The 20,213-nt window shown below is 35.1% G+C and overlaps 2 protein-coding genes and 1 pseudogene across 2 annotated transcripts; 2 read left to right on the plus strand and 1 right to left on the minus strand.

Annotated features, from left to right (window-relative positions):
- The first annotated feature begins 1,335 nt into the window (after positions 1 to 1,335).
- LOC133697011 (nuclear transport factor 2-like) lies at positions 1,336 to 7,296 on the plus strand. The gene is made up of 10 exons (XM_062119329.1): positions 1,336 to 1,512; positions 1,616 to 1,726; positions 1,823 to 1,957; positions 3,875 to 4,181; positions 4,513 to 4,778; positions 4,918 to 5,095; positions 5,316 to 5,437; positions 5,528 to 5,593; positions 6,201 to 6,282; positions 6,777 to 7,296. The coding sequence occupies exons 2-10, from the start codon at positions 1,682 to 1,684 to the stop codon at positions 6,986 to 6,988; spliced, it is 1,413 nt and encodes a 470-aa protein (XP_061975313.1). The 5' UTR covers positions 1,336 to 1,512; positions 1,616 to 1,681; the 3' UTR covers positions 6,989 to 7,296.
- Positions 7,297 to 7,785: 489 nt separating this feature from the next.
- LOC133696827 (uncharacterized) lies at positions 7,786 to 15,760 on the minus strand (annotated as a pseudogene).
- Positions 15,761 to 16,248: 488 nt separating this feature from the next.
- LOC133695913 (uncharacterized) lies at positions 16,249 to 18,060 on the plus strand. Its single transcript, XM_062117889.1, has one exon. The coding sequence runs from the start codon at positions 16,336 to 16,338 to the stop codon at positions 17,716 to 17,718; it is 1,383 nt and encodes a 460-aa protein (XP_061973873.1). The 5' UTR covers positions 16,249 to 16,335; the 3' UTR covers positions 17,719 to 18,060.
- The last annotated feature ends 2,153 nt before the right edge of the window (positions 18,061 to 20,213 follow it).

Consider the following 20,213-nt stretch of genomic DNA (forward strand, 5'->3'; position numbering starts at 1 on the left):
TGGCCATGAGATGTGATAGAGAATAACTATTTTCTTACCAAATAACTGAGTTTTTAATTTGCTAAAAAAAAATGGTAGAGTTTGTTTTTTTTCATGGTTGTAAAATACTTTTGAAAAAACTTTAATTTTTTCTGTTTTAAATTAATTTTTTATATATTTTTAATATTGTTTTGATGTTTGATATAAAAATAAAATTATTTTAATATATTTTTAAATAAAAATATTTTTAAAAATAATCACAACAATAAGAATAACAAACTAGCTCCAAATTAAAAAGTAAAATAAAATAATAATAATGGTTATTTATTTATTTTGACCTTTGGGGAGTCCTTGAAAGAAAATGAAAAGGTAGACAAAAAGGAAAGCGAGCCATGTTCCACGAGCTTAAGATAGCACCAAGCAGTAGCAAGTAAATAGGCACCGTTTGGGAACGCGGCTGCGGCCGCGTTCCCAAAAAATTTGAATTTTTTTTTTTTGTTAAAATTTAATATGGTTTGTATGTTTTGGATCGTTTTGATGTGCTGATGTCAAAAATGATTTTTAAAAAATAAAAAAACATCGTTGACATGCATTTTGGCACGAAAAGTTATTTGAAAAGCACCCGCAACCACACTGCCAAACACGCTCTTAAAAATCCCTTTATTTATTATTTTTTATAGTTATTTCGACGGCTAGCAGCACTCCCAGGCATCACAGGAAAGAGGGCCACAGACACTGTCTGGTCTCTCAGGCTACGAAATTGGTTAAATCAGTATCTTTCCAACTGTGGCCACGTAAACATGGGAATAATAATAAAAAAATAAAAATAAAAAATCAATATAGATTTCAATGATTTTTTCCTAATATCCAATATTATTTTTTTTAAAATTAATCAATATATTAAAAGTTGCATTTCTTTCTATTCTCGATAAATTCCATATTTATAAAAATAAAAGAGAAGTGATCTATTTATAATTTCTAGGTTAACCTTCATATTTTTTATTCTATGGTTATTTCTTCTATCCTCTGCAACTAACTATGTTTTTAAAATTATAATAATAATTACTTTTTAAAATATATATATTTTAAAATACATCAAAATAATCTTTATTTATTTTTTAAGATTTTTTTATATTAGCACATTCAAATAATAAAAAATAGAAAAAATTAATTAAAAATATAAAAATATTTAAAAAAAAAACAAAAACAAACATCCGTACATTCATTAGTTGTAAGAGGGACCATATGTGAACGAAATAAAAATATAAGGACTGTTATGTTAAAATCAAATTAGAAGGGGTTAATTGAACCGGTTTCCGAAACCTAAGGGACAAGATGATGATGCATTTGTCCCAAAAGAACAAAGAAAGGGCAAAGAAAGAACACAACGTAATGGTAATACAAACAACACATGATCAAAACAAAAAGAAAAAAAGAAAAGGGGGAAAGGAGTGGGAGAAAATCTTCTTCACTCAAATCTTGTAGGGTATTAGTATTATCCTCCCTCCCTCCCTCCCGTGAGTGAGTCTCCAGGTATCTCTCTTTCTTTATCTAGCAAATACAACAGTCACCACTCAGATCCTGCTTTCTCTCTGTTTATTATCTTCTATTTTTAGACAATGTGTTGATGCTGCAGATCTTGAGAGACACAGAGAGAGAGAGAGAGGGGCATTTATAGATCTAGGTTTTTCTTTTTTTGGAAATGTCGTCGTCGGTGCCCTATCACATTCCAGTCAGCGCTGCCCAGGTTCGTCCGTCCGTTGGCTCCTTAAAAAACATATATTTTTATAATCTTTACGTTATCATTTGTAACTGAAAATAAAGAAATGTTTGGTTGTTGTAGGTAGGGACTTACTTTGTGGCACAGTACTATCAAGTATTACAGCAACAACCCGAGTTTGTCCACCAGTTCTACAGCGATGCCAGTACTATGCTTCGTATTGATGGCTCTATCAGAGAATCCGCTGCTACAATGCTCGTCAGTAATCTTCCCTTTCTTTCTATCTCTCTTTTAATTGATTTCTATAATATTTGATTGGCCATTATGCAGTTGCTTTACTTGTGCCATCATTGTTTTTTTTTTTTTTTTAATTTGGTGTCTTTCGATTTCTTTAACGAGAAATTCCCAGTTTTAATACAAGCTAAAATTTTGAGTACCCTTAAATGTATGCATGTTTTGAATCAAATTAGCTACTAGAAAAAAAAATGGCAACAAGGTAATGACTCTTTTTTAACGCTAATTAACTAAAGAAAAGAAGGAAAATTATGCAAACGATGATGTCCTGTGTATTCTTGTTTAGAATGGTCAGCGATTTACGATTTGATTTTACTTTCCATCATTAGAGACATAGCTTTAAGTTGTGTGTGTGTGTGTTTTCTTTTTTTTCTCAATCAGAAAAGAAATGTTTCACCACACGAGTACGATAGTGACAGTATTTTTCTACTTCTTTTATGCTGTGTTATGCATTTTGTTTATTACAACCTTGAAGCAAAATTTTACTGTTTATTAGGGATAAATTTTTGATAACCATCTCCAAGGAGACATAATATGGTCACAGAGAGCATTAAATAAAACCAACTTGTAAACTGAACATTTGTGTTTGTGTCAATACATGCTGTGTTTGTGAGTGCGTGTTGAATCCAATGTGGCTAGCGCAAAGCGTATATGCATGCATGGAGTTAAGCAAGGCACACACATTTGATATACAAAAATATTTGCATTTAAAAGATATGTGACTCGTAGTAAAATTAAAAGATAAAAACCATAGCTTATTTAGCCACAAACTCATATTAAGGATCTTTTTGTAATTTATTATCAACAAACAGAAACATTCAAAAAGAAAAAAGAAAAAAAAATATTAAATTATTTATGACCTAAATTATAAACGTTTTCTTGAAATTTTTTTCTCAATCTTTGTTATAAATTACATTCTTCTTAAAGAGAAGGTTAGTTCATTTATTATGGGAAATTATTGTTCGTATTCCATCGTATAGTGATGAATTTTCACAATTTGATTTTAGCTTTTCTTAGAAGACAACCTAGGGTCTTGTTTGGTGGTTTGTTAAGCTGATTTCAAGTTGCTTCCTGGTTGCTGCATAAAGTTTAGTAAGGGTTTGGTTTGCTTTAAAAGTAATTTAAAGTTAAGAGGTAAAGAGGCTCAGAGCTCGCCAGTGGTGATTTCACAAGGACAGGATGCACAAATAGGTTATAATCTCAATAAACTTTTCTGTATGAAGAAAGGTTACTCTTGTACCTTTTATTTACCAAAGGATAAGAAAACACATTATTCTTTGTTGTAGAAGCTTTTTTCAAAATCATGCCAGCTAAAAACATCATAAACTCCTTACAACAACCTCTTATAAGTGCAGAGCTTCTAATTATAGTACTTTAATATAAGCCACCGCACTAGCATATGGGCCCTTGGAATTTTTTAATTTATATAAATATTATTACAATTGAACATTTAGGCTCTATTAATTGAATCGATTTGGGAAACTGTAGTTCCCTTTCTGTGCCTTTATGGCGGAATGTGATTTCCCTTGCAGGCACACATGTACACACAGACATTCTTTCTAAGCTTTTATGTTACCTGAAATCAAGTATGCTTGATTAACATTATGTCAGTTTCTCTTCTCCCCCCTCCCTTGCTACTTGTATTTTGATAAAAGACCGTTACCAGTTAAAGTTCTTCTGATGTGGGGTCCTGGACAAAGAATATGGAGATACATAGTCTTTAACATTGATGCATAATGATGTTTGGTTGCAAACCTGAGAAGTTTATAGTTTTCCAGGCAATGACCCCTTTTTTTGTTCTGTACATCTCTTATATCATGCATGGATGTGTATTAATTAGGACCCTGATAACAGTTTCCCTTTCCTTTTCTTTTTCGGCAGCAAATCCATGCTCTCATCATGTCACTCAAGTATACTGGAATCGAGATCAGGACAGCGCATGCCCTAGATTCTTGGAATGGAGGTGTTCTTGTGATGGTTTCTGGTTACGTGCAAGTAAAAGGCTTTGATAATAAGAGGAAATTTGTAGAGACATTTTTTCTTGCCCCTCAGGAGAAAGGCTATTTTGTTCTTAATGATGTTTTTCACTTCACTGACGAACAACCAACTTACCATCATCCAGCAGTCTTATTAGCCCAGATCCATCTTGATTCCAAACTCAATTCTCCAAGTGCCATTCCTGAGCCAGGTATTATGGATTAGCCTGAACTGTCTATATGATGAATACTGGATTTTGTTCACATATTGCTTTGCTATTCAACATAGATGGGGAGGAAGTAAGTTACTGATGTTGTCATTGTTCTTTGATGGAATCTGTGTGATTGACATTCGAGTTCTAAGCAATAGAGTAATGGCAAGTGTACAGCTACTGGATGTATATTTACTTTCAAGGTCAGGAGTTGTGAAGCTATGACTGGAATCTAATTATGCTACCAAATATCTCTAGTTAAAATCGAGTGTGGCCAAAAGTCAATTTCACCAGATACAGAAAATAATTTTTTTTATCTACAACTTTACAGTTCCTACCTATTTAATGGGTGGAGAAACCCAGGCTAGGGAATTTGTGGCCCCTGCTGACGCCCAAGAAAATGGTCCTGTTGACAGCTATACTTTCCCAGAGAAAAGGTTGCAGCAAGCGTCTGAGTCTGAAAACATTCTGGAGGAAAACTCTGTGGAAAAGCCAAATGGCTCACTTAAAAATACAGCAAGCAATGCACCAGACCGCCAGCCTGCCTCTGTTGAGGAACCTGCTAGAGAGCCCCAAAAACACACATATGCTTCTATTGTATGTACCATACATGCTAGTTATGTTGATTCAATATATAGCACATATATGCATAAAATATATATCTGTAGTATTTGAGATTCATCTATATATAGAAGACTGAATGTTCTTTTTCCTTTTTCCTAAATTGTATTGAAAGTTACGTGTTGCTAAGGGGCAATCTGCTACATCAGTGACTCCCCAGCCTTCTGTCAATAAAAATGTACCTCCTGCTTCAGAATGGAATCACGCTTCACAGGCCCCTGTTCAACAATCAACTGTGATGTCAGATTCATTTGAAAGGCCAGAGGCAGAGACAGCTGAGGAAATTCATGAAGGTTATATTTGAGCTCTGCCTTTATTTATCACTTTGACACAGTAATTGATATTTCCAATAAATCATGCCACTTTCAACATCTACAACAATCCCCCCCCCCCAAAGTAGACTTGCACGTGTATTTTTATTTAATACTTGAAAGTGACTTCCTTAAATTTCTGGAGCATTCAAACTGATTCTTTTTTTGATCTGGGGTGGGTGGGTGTGTGAATCACTTTCAGATGAAATAAGGTCTGTATATGTGAGAAACTTGCTGCCTACCTTATCAGAAGCTGAGATTGAAGAGGAATTCAAGAATTTTGGTGAAATCATGCCTGATGGAGTAGTCATTCGAAGTCGCAAGGTTAAATCCATGCACCTGTTTTGTCTGTATATTTTTGCTTTTTTTCCTTAAATCTGTTGTGCTGAAAGGTTGATTCTTGTTTACATGCAGGATGTTGGTGTATGTTATGCATTTGTTGAATTTGAAGATATGGCTGGTGTTCATAATGCAGTCAAGGTCTAAATAAGTTTAAATAACCTTAAAATCAGCATTTTTATCACACCTTGCTTTTTCATCATGTGTTACTCTTTCTCATCATTCAGTTTGTAATTAAGAACTTTCACTGATTAACCGTGTTCCTTTCAAATGTGAAGGATGTGTAACATCCACGGTTTCTCTTAAAAAGAAAATTCCAATGTACATTTTGGAGTCTCAGTTTAAATTTGTACAATTTTGAGGCTTTTGGTGCTTTTTTCTACCAAGCTTTCTGATGTAGGCATTTTGTACAATTTTGAGGCATTCTGAACTTTTTCTCATGTCTTTCTACTTTGTAATTCCACATCAGAAACAAGTTTTCTGTTGATCATTTTCTTGATGGTGGGGAGGCTGATTTTTTGTGAACTGATTGCTAATTCATTTTGTGTTTCCTTTTCTCCCTACCTAGTAGATTCTTGGGTGCTTGGTTTTTTTTTTTTTGGAAAAGCCATTGTTTCACTTTGTATTGTCTTTTTAATTCTGGTTATAACATTGATGTGAAAAAAAAACCTTCCTTAAAGGCAAGTATTTTTTTTTTTTTTTTGAGTAATGTAGCAATACATCCTTATATATTGTTGTATATCTATAGGCGGGTAGTGCAATTGTTGGCGGACGGCAAGTTTACATTGAAGAGCGTAGACCAAACAGCAACATCCCATTTCGAGCAGGAAGTACGTATTTTTCCCATGCCACTATCATTAACACTAATATTATGTTCCTTATTAGCTTGCTATTGGTTAATTGCTGCATAAAATTAGATTTGCATGATTTTATTATATATAATTTTAATAATTACCTGGGAGCTTTTGGATGACTTCGTTTATGCCAAGTCCCCAATTTGACCTGTTACTTTTTTTTGTTCTTGCCATCATTTATTACCACCGCTTTGCTTTCTATTGATCATAATGATAACAAAAGCTTGACAATGATATTTTCTATAAACTTTTATTCCTTGTTTCTCCCTCTGGCTTTCCTTTTGGAAGCATGGTGACAGAAATGTATGTAACAGTTTTTGTTGTCGGGAACTTTCTCTTTCTATGTTTTTAGGATAAGCATTGTCGGAATGTTGAAGCAATACAAAGCATCTGGTTCTATATTGAGCAGTTATCTTGTATGGTATTGCATCTTTGTTGTAATTTTGTGGTGATTGAAATGTTCCAAACAGGAGGAAGGGGTAGAGGCAGGGGTGGCTGCCCAACAGATGCTCCAAGGGGTGGTTTTAGCTCTCGGAGTTCTGGTAGAGGAGGTAGCTATGATGGAGGTGACAGGGACTACAACAGACCAAAAGGAAATGGTTATTACAGGCCTGGTCCACGCCAAGATAGAGGGTTCTCAGGTCACCAAGTATCAAGAAATGGACAAGATCAAACAGATTAGATAGTTTAGGCTTCCTAACAAAGGGAGAGCAAAAGTTTTTGGTTTAGCAGTTGCAAATCAGTCACATTCACATTTATTAGTTTTAAGAAGGATGTGTTGATATTTTCAGGTCAGGTTGATTTAGATGTTGCCCATATGAATCACTCTTCTGGGGTTTCTTGATACTTGTTTCTAGTGAACATTCATTATTCTAGGCAATATGTTTGCGATTTTGAGATCATTTGTTTGATGTGAATCGAGCACCTCTGGTTGATGAAGCTCCTTGAGCTGGATCTATTTGTTTATTCAAATTTTTTCAATGTTTCTAAGGTTCTTGAGCGCGCCTACGGTCATTCTATTTCCCACGTATTATGAAATAATGATGTTAGCATGCAGATCATATGCACAGGTCCAAAAGTATTGATGTCTGCACAGGGTAGGCATGGAGTGTTTTATCTCTGTTCAAGTCATGGAAGTATTGTATGCGTGGTTGTAATAATACTCCCTCTTCCAACTTTCAACCTAAATAGTTCTTAAATACAATAGCTTTATCCTTCGGCCTGTAACCCTACGTGTTCCCTGCCCCAAAAGCAAGGTGTTGGCATTTGAGGAATATGGCAGGACTAGTTGTCCCAGAAGTCATTATTAGATCGTGCATTGCACAAAAATGGCCTCACCCTCCTTTACACAGTCTGTGCATACAACACACAACACTATATCTGTAAATAAAACGGAAACCCATTGATGCTACAGAAATGTTGTTCTAGACTGCTGGGAACTGAATAAAGCAGATGGAAAAGATCAGAAAATGCTGTTAATTTGGTCGCAATTTCTCTCAGTTTTAATAGCATTTTAATTTATTCAGTTGGAGCTTCCATCTTAACACATTATTGTTGTTTTACTTCCGATAAAGTATTAGTAACTATACTCCTGGTTTATTATTTATGATGGATTTAAGCATTGGCAGCTGCTGCAGCACCTTCATGGTGATTGGGGATCTGAAACTGACTTGTGCTATCTTCTTCATTTTCTTCTGTTTCCCATAGGAAACTAGCATACGCCGCGAGAACATTGCTGGAAAGAAAGAAAGAAAAAAACAAGGCCAAGAATCAGTCAGTCTTGGAAGGTATAATTTGGCTGCTATTCTTATCAAACAATCAAAGCATCTTATATCATGCAAATCATCGGACCAGTAAAATACACTTGCCAAAACAGAAATTTTTTCTATAGGGAAACCAGTGGCTGGTAAACACGTATTAATCTCTAAAACTAGACTCCTTTATACCATCTCCCTTTTCTTCGAGAGAGTCTCTTCCTTGTAGTGAATGTTCATTTATAGACATACATGCAGAGAGTAGTAAGGAAAAGAAACAGGAGGCCCAGCAATACTGTACATTTTCCAACTGAAGACCGTAAACTTTAGAGCTCCGAAGGACCATCTTATGAACGTTAAAGAATATCAAAATCCCTTTGAGTTCTAAGAATTCTAAATTATGGAGAAAGGGATGTACCTGTCCGAAGGAGTTGCTTGAACTGCTTCCTCATAGAAACTCAAGGCTTTATCATGATCATGATAAAGTTCCCACACCAATTTTGCGTACTGCGACAGGATTTCACCATCACTAGGATCAGCCAGTATGGCTCGGGAGTAGTATTCCTCAGCCCCTTCAAGGTCTCTCTTGGACTGTCAGTTGAAAACAATTGTTCTAGTCAAGAATGACAATGGACTAATGACAACTCCAGACTCCAATGTAGATGTTCACATGAAAGAAGTAAACAACATAGTAAACGAAGCATAACACGCAATACACTATAGTCCATAGCATAGCTTGTTCCCACAACACCTAATAAAAAATTTGCACTGTGATCTCCGCCCCCTGCTGCATGCTTTCTTCAATTTTACATGGGATGTTACTCTAAATACAGAACACATTCGCAAAATCATCCTTGTCATCAACATAAACTTGTATTTATGTTTCTGCATTAGAGATTACATGGATACTGCTTGATTTTGTTTACAAAAGCCTAAAATAGAAGATCTGTATATCACTAAACATGTTTCTTAGATTTGGTTAACATGTTTATTTACCTTTCTCACCGTTTGCAGCTTTTTTCAGATTATGATTTCCAGTGCCAAACCCTTGCATCCTTTTACAGAATGATTATCTTTACCACAATTTAATATCTGCCAAGTCCTAAGCCATGTCGTAACTACAACTCACGTATTTGCAAAACTTGCTCTACTTGAATTTTTAACTAGACATATGATACATGTTGTGCATGTATTTTTTATTAATCTTTCCAGATAGTGTTTTCTAACTACCCTTCATGATGAAGTGCAATGACAGTTGAAGGACAACTCAATCCATCATGGGATTCAATGAATTTCGCTATTATAGCCTAAACATGTTCAAATTGTAAATACGCCAGAGTAACAAATGGATGAATTGAATGACTTTCTTTCTCTTACTCCCATGTCAGAGCTACATCTATAGTAATATCTCTACCCTCAACCCAGGAATATTGTCTCAAGAAAAATAAATGGTGACTAACACCTAGTCCTTAATGGAATGTGTTCCAGATGGCATATTGAATTATACGTTTAGTCGCTCACCCCCATTGGAAAGATCTATTTCCTTGTATCATAAGATAGACTTTCCTCTTTGATGATCGACTTGTAGTTGTATGCCATGGTCATGGAAAAGTGTCCTTTACCTAGGTTAGGTATGTCCTTATCAAACTACTTGTCCTCTATTATATCTCTCCAGATCTTCCTAACTTTTTTGAAACAGTTTTTCAGGCTAGCAAAATATCCCTCCACGTATTCAAACTGTTAAAAAGAATTAATTAGTCTAGAGTCATCAGTACAAAGATATTCCATACAATAGTTTTGAAAGCGAGTCATAAATCTCTTCTTCCACCATGCTTCACCTCTAGAGAATGAAATCTGGTGAAAATATATCCAGTTATGAAAACAAAGCTCAAACATGAATTGTAGATTTTCCTTGTATTCTACAACAAGAATACTAACTGAGTGACCTTAAGAAGAAAAGAGATAAAAGTGGGCACAGATCTCACCTGATACAGAAACTCAGCATAATTTTTTAGAACCAAAGAGTTGCAAGGATTCTCCTCAACCATCCTCCTACAATACTCCTCAGCATTGCCACCCTCGTTGGCATCAGATGCAGCATGGTCTTCCACGTCAATATTAAGCTCAGATGGAAGCTGCAAGAGTTTAAAATCTTAGTTAGTGGCTAGGCTGTCAAGCTTAGTTGGAATTGCCTCCTCTCTAACCTTCAACAAGTTCAAAACGACATTAGAACCATATGATAAAACATTCACAAATTTATGACCCGGAAGAGACACCTGGATGTATTCTGGTTGAGATGTATCCCCTTCCCCATCGTCTTCTATTTCCCAGAGAAAACTGGCATAAGCTGCAAGAAAATCGCTGAAAATATGGAAAGGAAAGTTATGCTTATTCATCTCAATTAAAATACGGTTGCGATCATTTTCAAAGTCCATGCAGGATAATCATCTTGTGGCACTACAGCTGAAAGAGCTTTTGCACTTAAATCATCAAATTGATGCCTGGGGTGCTTTTCATGCTTTTCGCAACACCATATCAAAAGCACACAAATGCATCAATATGGTACATTTTCAGCACAAAAGCACTTTGTAAAAGTACCTCCACCGCAATAATAGACAGGGTGCTACTACGGGTAATTAGATTTGCAACACTTTGCAAAGGAGCTAGATGAAAGCAAGTTATTAGTCACCTGTTCTGAGGGGCTGCCTGAACTGCACGTTCAAAGTTAACTAATGCTCTGCCTTGATCATGGTTCAGCTCCCATTCCAGTTTCGCGTACTGCATCAGAATTTCACTATCTGTAGGATCTGCTAGTGTGGCAAGATGATAATATTCCTCAGCTCCACGAAGCTCTCCCTTAGACTGTTAGAAAAGAGAAGCTTTACAATGAAAAACCGATCATTTTCTTTCGACCTCGACAAAATATAAATGTCCATTCTCAGAATGTTTGAGAAATTACAATATTGAAGAACAACGCTATCAACAGTATGCCTGTTTGAACACCATTCTTACTTAAATGAGAACTTTTGTTGAAATGCTTCGTTTCCTTCATAAAAAATTAGATGGGCATTCTTACCGGTTAGAAGTATTTCAATATTTTATCGATTGTTCTGCCATGTAGCGAACAGACATCCAAAGATTTGCATAAAGCAAGAGTACAAAAAGTACCAGCAGCAGCAGGAATAATTGAAAAAATAGCAGCTAGCAAGCCAAGCCAACCTTACAATTTACTCCAAAATTGACACAGAAGCACCAACAAGAAGACATTTACTTAAGACACTCAAACCTACTGAACATGACCGGACTTTATCATTAAATAATCGGATCTTGACAAAGATCTGAACATAGAAATAACTATCATTTTTAGGACCTGATTATTCAAAGTTTAGATAGCCGAGCAGCTATTCTGGTAAACACAACGACAATTGGTGATGAATCAATCACGGTAAGGTTGATAGATCATAATGCAGGTGTGAGTTATATTAAATAGGGATTTGAAGTGACAATTATTCAAGAGTAAAGTCAGAAAAGAAGAAAACACCAATCATACCTGCAAGAACCGAGCATAGTTTGATAGAAGCAAAGGGTGGCAGGGATACTCATCAATCATTTTCTGAAAGTACTCTTCCGCATCACCACCCTCGTCAAAGTTTGGAACACTTAAATGAAAACCGCCGCCGCCGCCGCCGCCACTATCACCATCGAAATCTATATCATCAATCCCAAGCCCTCCAGCAAGATACATGGAAGGACTAACCGGATCCTTTACTTCTTCATTATCAAAATTCTCAATTCCATCTGAACCTTGTTTCTGCTCCTCTCCTTCCTCTTCTATTAACCCAATGCTCTTCTTTCCAAAACTGAAATCCCCACTACCAATAGATTCTATGTTTTCTCCAATAGTAATAGTTCTCATCAATTCCTCTTCTGTTCTCATATCTAGTCCACTTTGTTCTTCATCCTCTGGCCCTTCATTTTTGTTAAATATTGATAAAGAAAGTGAAGAAAGCAACATTCTCTTGTGATGTCTATATTGAAACTTGTTTGGTGTGGTAGTCGAGTTATGAAACTCTTCTTGATCACAAGATGTATAGACTAAATTTTCCAAGTTGATATCCGACGCTCTTCGAAAGCTGTCAAATCGCAAATTAACTACCCTTTTCTTGATTGAGTTCAGACAGTGGAGATGAGCTGCTGCCTGATAATGGTGTCAAGTTGAGGTGGGGCAAACCATGACGGAATGATAGTTTGTGGTGTTCGATGTGGTTGGTGTGGACGTTGTTAATAGTAGTTTCTAAGTCTCTATTAGGGCCGTGTGAGAAGGGTGAAAACAAGTTCCAGTTGCTGAAGCTGAAGCGGTGACCTCCTCAGAAGCATTTTTATTGGATCTTGTCTTATGGCGGCTCGAGATTCCTTTGACCTTGCACAAAATAACTACTGGTGAAAATTGTTCCTTACGTAAAGAGTTCTTTTTTACTTTTTTGATTGTTTCTTTTATTTCAAACTGTACAAGAAAATATGACCATAAATATTGTCACGAGCGAGTAATATTTCTTTTCATGCTGATCTCCTCTCTCTCGAGTTGTAGAATAGCAAGATGACCGTGAGTGTTTTCTAGACCAGTAAATGAGGCCAGGGATGTTAGGTGATCTTGAGGCCATTCCCTTCTCAAAAACCAGTTCATGAAAAGAGGTTTTCGCTACCACTTGCGAAGTCTCTACTGGTACGGGATAACTTCAACGATCTCCTTTTCACACATCTTTCCCGGGATCGGAGCTGAAACAAATCAATTTGGTCCTAGTCATTAATATATTTACCTCTGAAAAACTAGCTCATAAGGTAAGGTTTTCCCTTGTAAACTCTCTACTAATCTTTTCCATAACCGAATAGCTCGAACAAGAAAAGGTAGCTAGCAAGGCTTCACATGATAAATGACGAGGGTTTTCACGAGCATTGTCGAAGCCTCCACTGATCTAGGATCTGACCCACGTTTAAGGCCACTTGGTTTAAGTATGGCTTACTTCATTTGTGATTAGTATTTTGTTAATTTTAATCTGACAGGAATTCAAAGATTTCCTTGCTTAAAACACTGCCTAAACTAATAAAAGGAGGGGCAATTAACAATTCTTTTTTATCAGGTGATAAATATTATAAAAAAATAAAGATAAAAACAAAAAAATAGTGATAAATAGACCAAGTGTAAAGTAAAAAATATATATAAAGAAGAAAAAAAAGGAAGGAAAATCTAAGTAAAATATTTTTTCTACAAAAAAGCCAAAAAATGATAGATTTATCATTGATACAGCCAGGGGCGGAGCAAAAAAAAAATTTAGGGGCGGCCAAGAAAAATTTTATTTAGTTTTATTATATATTTATAAGGGAGGGGCATTTTCTTGCAGGGCCGAGGCCCCTGCTAGCCCCCTTTCCCTCCGCCACTGGATACAGCATCCGCTACGGTATAAAAGAATTATAATTATTTTTAATTAGGTGTTTCTATTCTTGATTTCTTTTTTTTTTGTCTTTTTATTAAAGTTTTTATGGTTTTCAATTTGATTCCTCATATCATGTTTTTTATTTTTGTTTCTTCAATAGGAATAATACTAATTTTGATTTGGTCCTTTTTCTTTTAATTTTTTATTTTTTTGATTTTGTTTTTTTGTCAAAGTTTTTATGATTTTTAATTTTATCATTTAAATCAAGTTTATGTTTTTTTTATTTCAATAATAATAATAATAATAATAATAATAATAATAATAATAATAATAATAATGATGATGATGGTAGATCATTCTAAATTCTAATTTAGAATAATAAATTCTAAGAAATTCTAAATTACATTTTTAATAAATTCTAAATGATTAAAATAAAATGGAATAAAAAATAAAAAATATAAAAATATCATATAAGTTAAATGTATTATATAAATAAATGTAGGTGCATTCTATTAATTAAATATAATAGGTAATTAAATGTAAAATATTTCACGTAGCTATTAACAAATAGGATCCATATAATGGTGTGAATATTAAGATAAAAAAAATATGGATATCATCAAATGATAAAATATATTTTTGTCAAGAAAAAGATGTGATAATAATAGTGGTGATAGTGGTTATAATGATGATGATGATGATTGTTTTGTAATAATAATAATAATAATAATAATAATAATAATAATAATAATAGTGATGATGATGATTAAACTGATAAAAAAAACAATTAAAGAGGAAAGGAGTTTCCTTGTAGACATAGAGATAATCCACTATTCATTACAATAGTCAAGCAATGTGTATGGCCTTTCAAAAGAAAAACTTGCCTTAGAGCCAAGGATATTTTTGTATTTTCACACAACTTATTAATTATCATAGATTTGACTAATGGTATTTTTTACATTCAATGTTTTTAATGGCTAAAAAAATAATAAAAATACCTCCAATAATAAAAGACTCAACATAATAGGGATATGTGTATTTCAGTATTTTTATTTTTATTTTTATTTTATAAATTATCAAATTATATATGCACCCTTGAATCCAATAAATGTAAGCAACTGAGGTCATGGGTGTTAGGGTCTTTTAACATAAATTTTTTTTTGTTAATTGTATGTTTGATTGATGATGATAATGTAATTTGACATTTAAATAATATTTTATAATTTTTAAAAAAATATTGGCATGTTGAGGCCTCCATGCACTTTGGGCGACAACTCCAGGTGGTCAAAAATAGATTTTTGTTGTATAATTTTATTTCTCGTTGTTTTCTTTTCTATTCTCCAGGTGGTCAAAAATAGATTTTTGTTGTATAATTTTATTTCTCGTTGTCTTCTTTTCTATTAGAGGTGACGCATGTTATCCAAAAATAAGTAATGTTGTTTTAACCTTAACTAATATTATTATATATTTATCATGATAATTATTTATATCTTTTTAATACCATTTCAATACTTAAACATTAATTTTTTTATAAAAAAGTAGTTTAACCATACGGCAAAACGTGGGCACCCATACTACTTAAACAACTAGGTGTTATAGGTAAGAGACAATCGATTAATCAATAATAAATATTTTTAATTATATAAAAATATATGTTATAAAATTAACTTCAAAACGAAAGACCTAAATGAACTGGTACTAAAAACTTGTCATGCTATTTGATTCAAAATACCTCGCGAGACGGGAGCGATAACTCTACTTATAACTTGGTGTGATGCAAATTATGTTCGGGAAACTGGCACAACTCAATCCTCTTCACTCCTGTATATTTCGTGGTCCGAGCGGGAGTTGAGGGAGAGGGAGGTGGGTGTTCTCGGGGGTGGAGCACGGAGGAGCTATGGAATGGAATGGACATTTCTTCATAGATAGGGCAGCAGAACATGGGGAATGGAATGGACCAAGCATTTAATTTAATTCTCTGTCCCCTCAAGACTCAAGAGGGGATGGATGGAGACCCGAGTCCAACAATTTAGCCTCCGAGGACTCAAATCGACATGGCATGCATGCTGTTTTCTTATCTCTTTGTTAAGTAATTGGACCAAGGGCTTCGACATTTTTCTTGGACCATCACCAGTAGCCTAAGTTTATGAAGATCCATAGCCCAGCAGTATCACAAATGGCCTGAATCTGTTCTGGACCTGAAATTCGAATCCCAATAGCTAATAATACAGATATTTTGCCACTTTCACTGTTCTGGACTTGGTCCATTTCTAGAAGAGATTGCCCTGATGTAGTTTAGCACCGAGACAACTCAAATCCGTACGTGTTTCCTTTACAAGCATTGACAACAAATATGTTCTCTAATCATAGCCAGTCTAATTCTGATATTGACTCTGAACTTTTAAAAAAAAAATGGAAAAGAAAAGCCAATCTCCCCACCCCAATAGCTGGAAACTAGCCAGTCTTGCTGACTCGAGGAAACCTATATTCAACACGACCGAGCTCCCATATCCCCACCTAAAACCTTCTCTTTTCAAACCTGCGATTGCTGTGTTGTGGTGCTTAGGTCAGAAGCAAGAGCCAATTATTAACTGGCCATTCCATTTGTTTCGCAGGTTTTACAACCCACAGCCAATATAAGAGAGAGAAGGAAATAAAAATAAAAAATAAAAACACAGAGACAGGAAACCAGACCCTAATGCAACTTCCCAGAGCAGGTCTTGTCCGCTTGATGCCAACCCTCCTTTTTTCGTCCTCTCCTTGGACGACACTGTGGAGGCTTTTTTAAATCTCCATTACAATCATTACAGCAACAACAATTGTTTTGATCATTGATCATTACAATGTCTCATATGATCCTGTCACCCTTTCAACTATTGGAACTCAATGTTATTTCTGCACAAGATCTCGTCAAGGTCTCGCGAAAGATGAAAACCTATGCAGTTGCATGGGTTCACCCTGACCGGAGACTTTCGACAAGAGTCGACTCTGAAGGATGCAACAATCCCACCTGGAATGACAAGTTTGTTTTCCGCGTTGATGACAGGTTCCTCCATGGTGACACCTCCGCTGTCATGATTGAAATCTACGCCCTTCATTGGTTCCGTGACATTCATATTGGCACCGTCCGTGTTATTGTTGGGAACCTGATTCCCCCGCCTCGTCCTCACCATCACAACCAGTTTCAGCTTGGCATGCGCTTTGTTGCCCTCCAGGTCCGCCGACCATCAGGACGCCCCCAGGGGATTCTTAACATTGGCGTGGCGCTTCTTGATAGCTCAATGCGAAGCATGCCATTGTATTCCCAGATAAGCGTATCCGCCGTTGGGTATCGTCAGCTTATGGGTGAAGGGGAGTTGAATCATCATAAAGATGATTCTGATGATAAAAGTAGTGGTATTCATTCCAATTCCTTCTTGCTTCCTTGGCTTCCAAAACCTGAATTAAGACGTACGAAGAGTGATTCCAGTTCCATGTTCGGGTCAATAGTGATGGCAAAGAGAAAAATGATAATGAAAGGGAAGGGTAGTTCCATGATTAGTGGCTCAGAAGTAGAGGAGAGGAAGATGCTCAATAAAGGGAGATCAAAAGCTAGTTCCTTGACAGGTGGCTCGGAGATTGTCAAGGAGGACGAAAATGGGGCATTTGGAAAAGCCTCGTTGACCTCTGAATCAATGACAAAAACAGATACCAAATCAACCGAATTGGATCACATTCTGAAACCCTCACCAAAATTTACGGGGTTGGATCTTGGTTCTCCATGCAACAACAACTTCAGGTATGCAACTCCGAAAAAGGCAAATTTTGTGAGTAAGCCATTTATTACCGAATCACAATTGGGGCCATCAGCATCAGAGGTGGCGGCAGTAATTGCAAGAAACAAACATCGTCGCGTGGAAGAGACAGAGAGCGAGATAATTGGCGAAATGAGCTTGGATGGAAGCATGGAGGCTCTTCAATCTAAACTGGAAAGATGGAGGACAGAGCTTCCTCCAGCTTATGATGCCAGTAATATCTCAAGTTTTCCTACTAGTGGCACTTCTAAAGGAGGCAAAGTTGTTAAACGACACAACCACAAGCACACGGATGATGATGGCACGTTTTCTTGCTTCGGTAGATTTTGCGGTTTAGAGTGTTCAATTGTATGTGGCGGCCCTCCCAGGAGGGAAAAGACCAGGCAGGGGATTCGGAGCCATTCCATGGATAATTTGAGGTACAGTGTTTAAATTTACCTGAGTGACTGATCGGATCATATTTTTTTTTTCGTGATTTGATAATCCGATCAGTTAAAAACAGCTCTTTGCTACAGAAATGCCTGTTGTTGACTGTATATGTGAATCTCGTCACATTCCATTCCTGAAATTAGCAATGCTAGCTTTCAGATCATATTCTCTGCTGGCCAGGAATGTTTTCATTTTGCTTTGCCTGCGTAACATTTGTATGTTGTTTCTGTTATCTGTTATAAACTTTAATCACACCGCAACACTCTCCCTCTCTCTCTTGCTCTCCAATTTTCTTTTGCATTTTGTCAAATTTAAAGAGTTTCTGTTGTCTTCAGTATTAATCAAGAAGGCCTGTTTAAATAGTAAGACCAGATGTTTCAGAATCCTCCTTGTTCCATTTGTGCCTGTCATTCTTGCCTAGGAGCCATGCTAAATATTATGTACTGTGCATCATGCATGGTTCCCTATACTTTTAAAATCATAAATCAGATACAGGAAATCAATAGAAAGTTAAGTAGGATGGAATCAAAATCAACTGCATGTGTTTTTGTGAAAATTGTGATTTCATCCTCTCTCTTAAATACACTTGTATTTAACAAAGAATGATAATTTTTGCTGGAAATAATTGAGGGAGAACAGGTGGGAAGGGAAGTATGGTGAAGACAAAACTCTTTCATATCATACTAGTCTTCAAAGATAGGAAGTTTCAAGGACTATTTATACTCATTTAATATTTAAAATTAATTCTAACACATTATTTTAATTCTAACATGTTTTTATACTAATCTATGAATAATTCAGATACACAATAAGATAACTTGAAGAACTAAAAGGACATGAAATTTAGAGTTCAAGAGTAATTCTGATATATCCTCTCTCTTAAAACACTTGTATTTAACAGAGTATGATAATTTTATCTATAAAAAATGGGCACCTTGCTAGCTATATATATATATATATATATATATATATATATATATGGGAAAGTACGTAATGAATTTTATTCGTAGTACAGTTGATAATTAAGTTTGATGTTATTCATTGATTGATATGTCTAGGCAAGTTCCTTTCTGATACTGTTTGATGTCAAAGCAGTCTGCAGTATCAGCTAGCAAAAAGTGTGCATCAGTGGATTCCACTTATGATAAGCTATGGAGTAGCACCACAAGGATTTAATTTCCATGACGACTATAGTAACTATGCTATATCTTACAAACATTTTGGAGGAATGAATATTTGCTGGAGTTTCCTTAATTGTGAAGTAAATTTAGGTTAACGAAACTGGAAATGGGTGGGACAAGAGAGGAGTGGGCCTGATTTGAAACAAGGATCTTATCACTTTGGCTAGCGATGTAAAGGATAGGGAGAGGTCGAATTCAGATAAACATTCTCTCTATAGGAAGTTATTCCTTAAGAACCGTGGCAAAAAGTTTTTTTTTTCTTAAATCATGGTTGGTTTGATCCGTTTCAACCTCGTTAAAAGTATCAGGAAGATGTTTTTTTAAGGTACACCCAAAAACAATTGGTCAGTGTCCATTTAAGAACATGGTTAAAACTATGTTTCTTTAAATTTTTTAAAAAAATTCACTAAAAATTATTTTTTTTAATGTTTTTAGATCGTCTGGATGTGCTAATTTCAAAAATAATTTTTTAAAAAAATATTATTTTAATACATTTCTAAATAAAAAATACTTTAAACCGCTATTACAATCTCAAACTAACCGTTAGTCACTTAACTTTTATGAATGCACGGTAGACAGAACATTTTAAAATTATTTTAAAAAAATAGGTTTACTTAAAGTATAAACTAGTTTTAGTATATGTTTATTATCTAATAAAACAATAACTTATGTCACTTATGTCTTTATTTTAGAAAATCTCAAATATCTTCCAACTATATAGATAGCTTCAACAAAAATTCTAATTGAAAAAATAAAATAATTTAAAAGTAAAATTGATTAAAAAAAGTAGTGTAGATACTAAATGATACAAAGCCAAAAGCTCGAAGCCAAAAGCTCGGGAGTATTTGATAGTTTGTTTTTTTTTCATTTTCAAATCATCAATGGTTCTTAGTTTTTAAAGAGATAAAAATTATAACAAACTGATAAATTTAAATTTATGTGGCAAAAATACCCCTTAAAAAGCTTAAGTGATTAAAAAAAAACATGTTTAGCATCGAGCATAGGCTCGAGAATGGTAGCCCAAGCCCAAGCCCAAGCTAGATACACTTCTAAACTGGGTGTGTACCTTAACACCCACCCACATGAGCTTGAACTACCATACTCGGGCTCAACATGCTGAGCATGGTTCTGGGCATGCACATCAACACTCATATGAGCTAAAGTTATTATGCCTTAGTCCAACATGCTTGAGTTTAGGTAGCGTATTTGGAATCTTTTTTTCACTTTTAATGGACTTAGGCACCTTGTTTAAGTTTAACACTCCATTGGAAATGTTTCCAAAATTACTCAACGTTGGTCCCTCGGTATTTTATATTG

Source organism: Populus nigra, chromosome 6 (genome assembly GCF_951802175.1).
Source record: "Populus nigra chromosome 6, ddPopNigr1.1, whole genome shotgun sequence".
NCBI lineage: Eukaryota > Viridiplantae > Streptophyta > Magnoliopsida > Malpighiales > Salicaceae > Populus > Populus nigra.

Excerpts from the sequence above, each read along its gene's own strand:
- LOC133697011 (XM_062119329.1), top strand. The coding sequence starts at position 1,682 with ATGTCGTCGTCGGTGCCCTATCACATTCCAGTCAGCGCTGCCCAG. Across the intron at positions 1,727-1,822 it reads TTCCAGTCAGCGCTGCCCAG|GTAGGGACTTACTTTGTGGC; the intron begins GTTCGTCCGTCC and ends TGGTTGTTGTAG. Across the intron at positions 5,594-6,200 it reads GTGTTCATAATGCAGTCAAG|GCGGGTAGTGCAATTGTTGG; the intron begins GTCTAAATAAGT and ends GTATATCTATAG.
- LOC133695913 (XM_062117889.1), top strand. The coding sequence starts at position 16,336 with ATGTCTCATATGATCCTGTCACCCTTTCAACTATTGGAACTCAATGTT.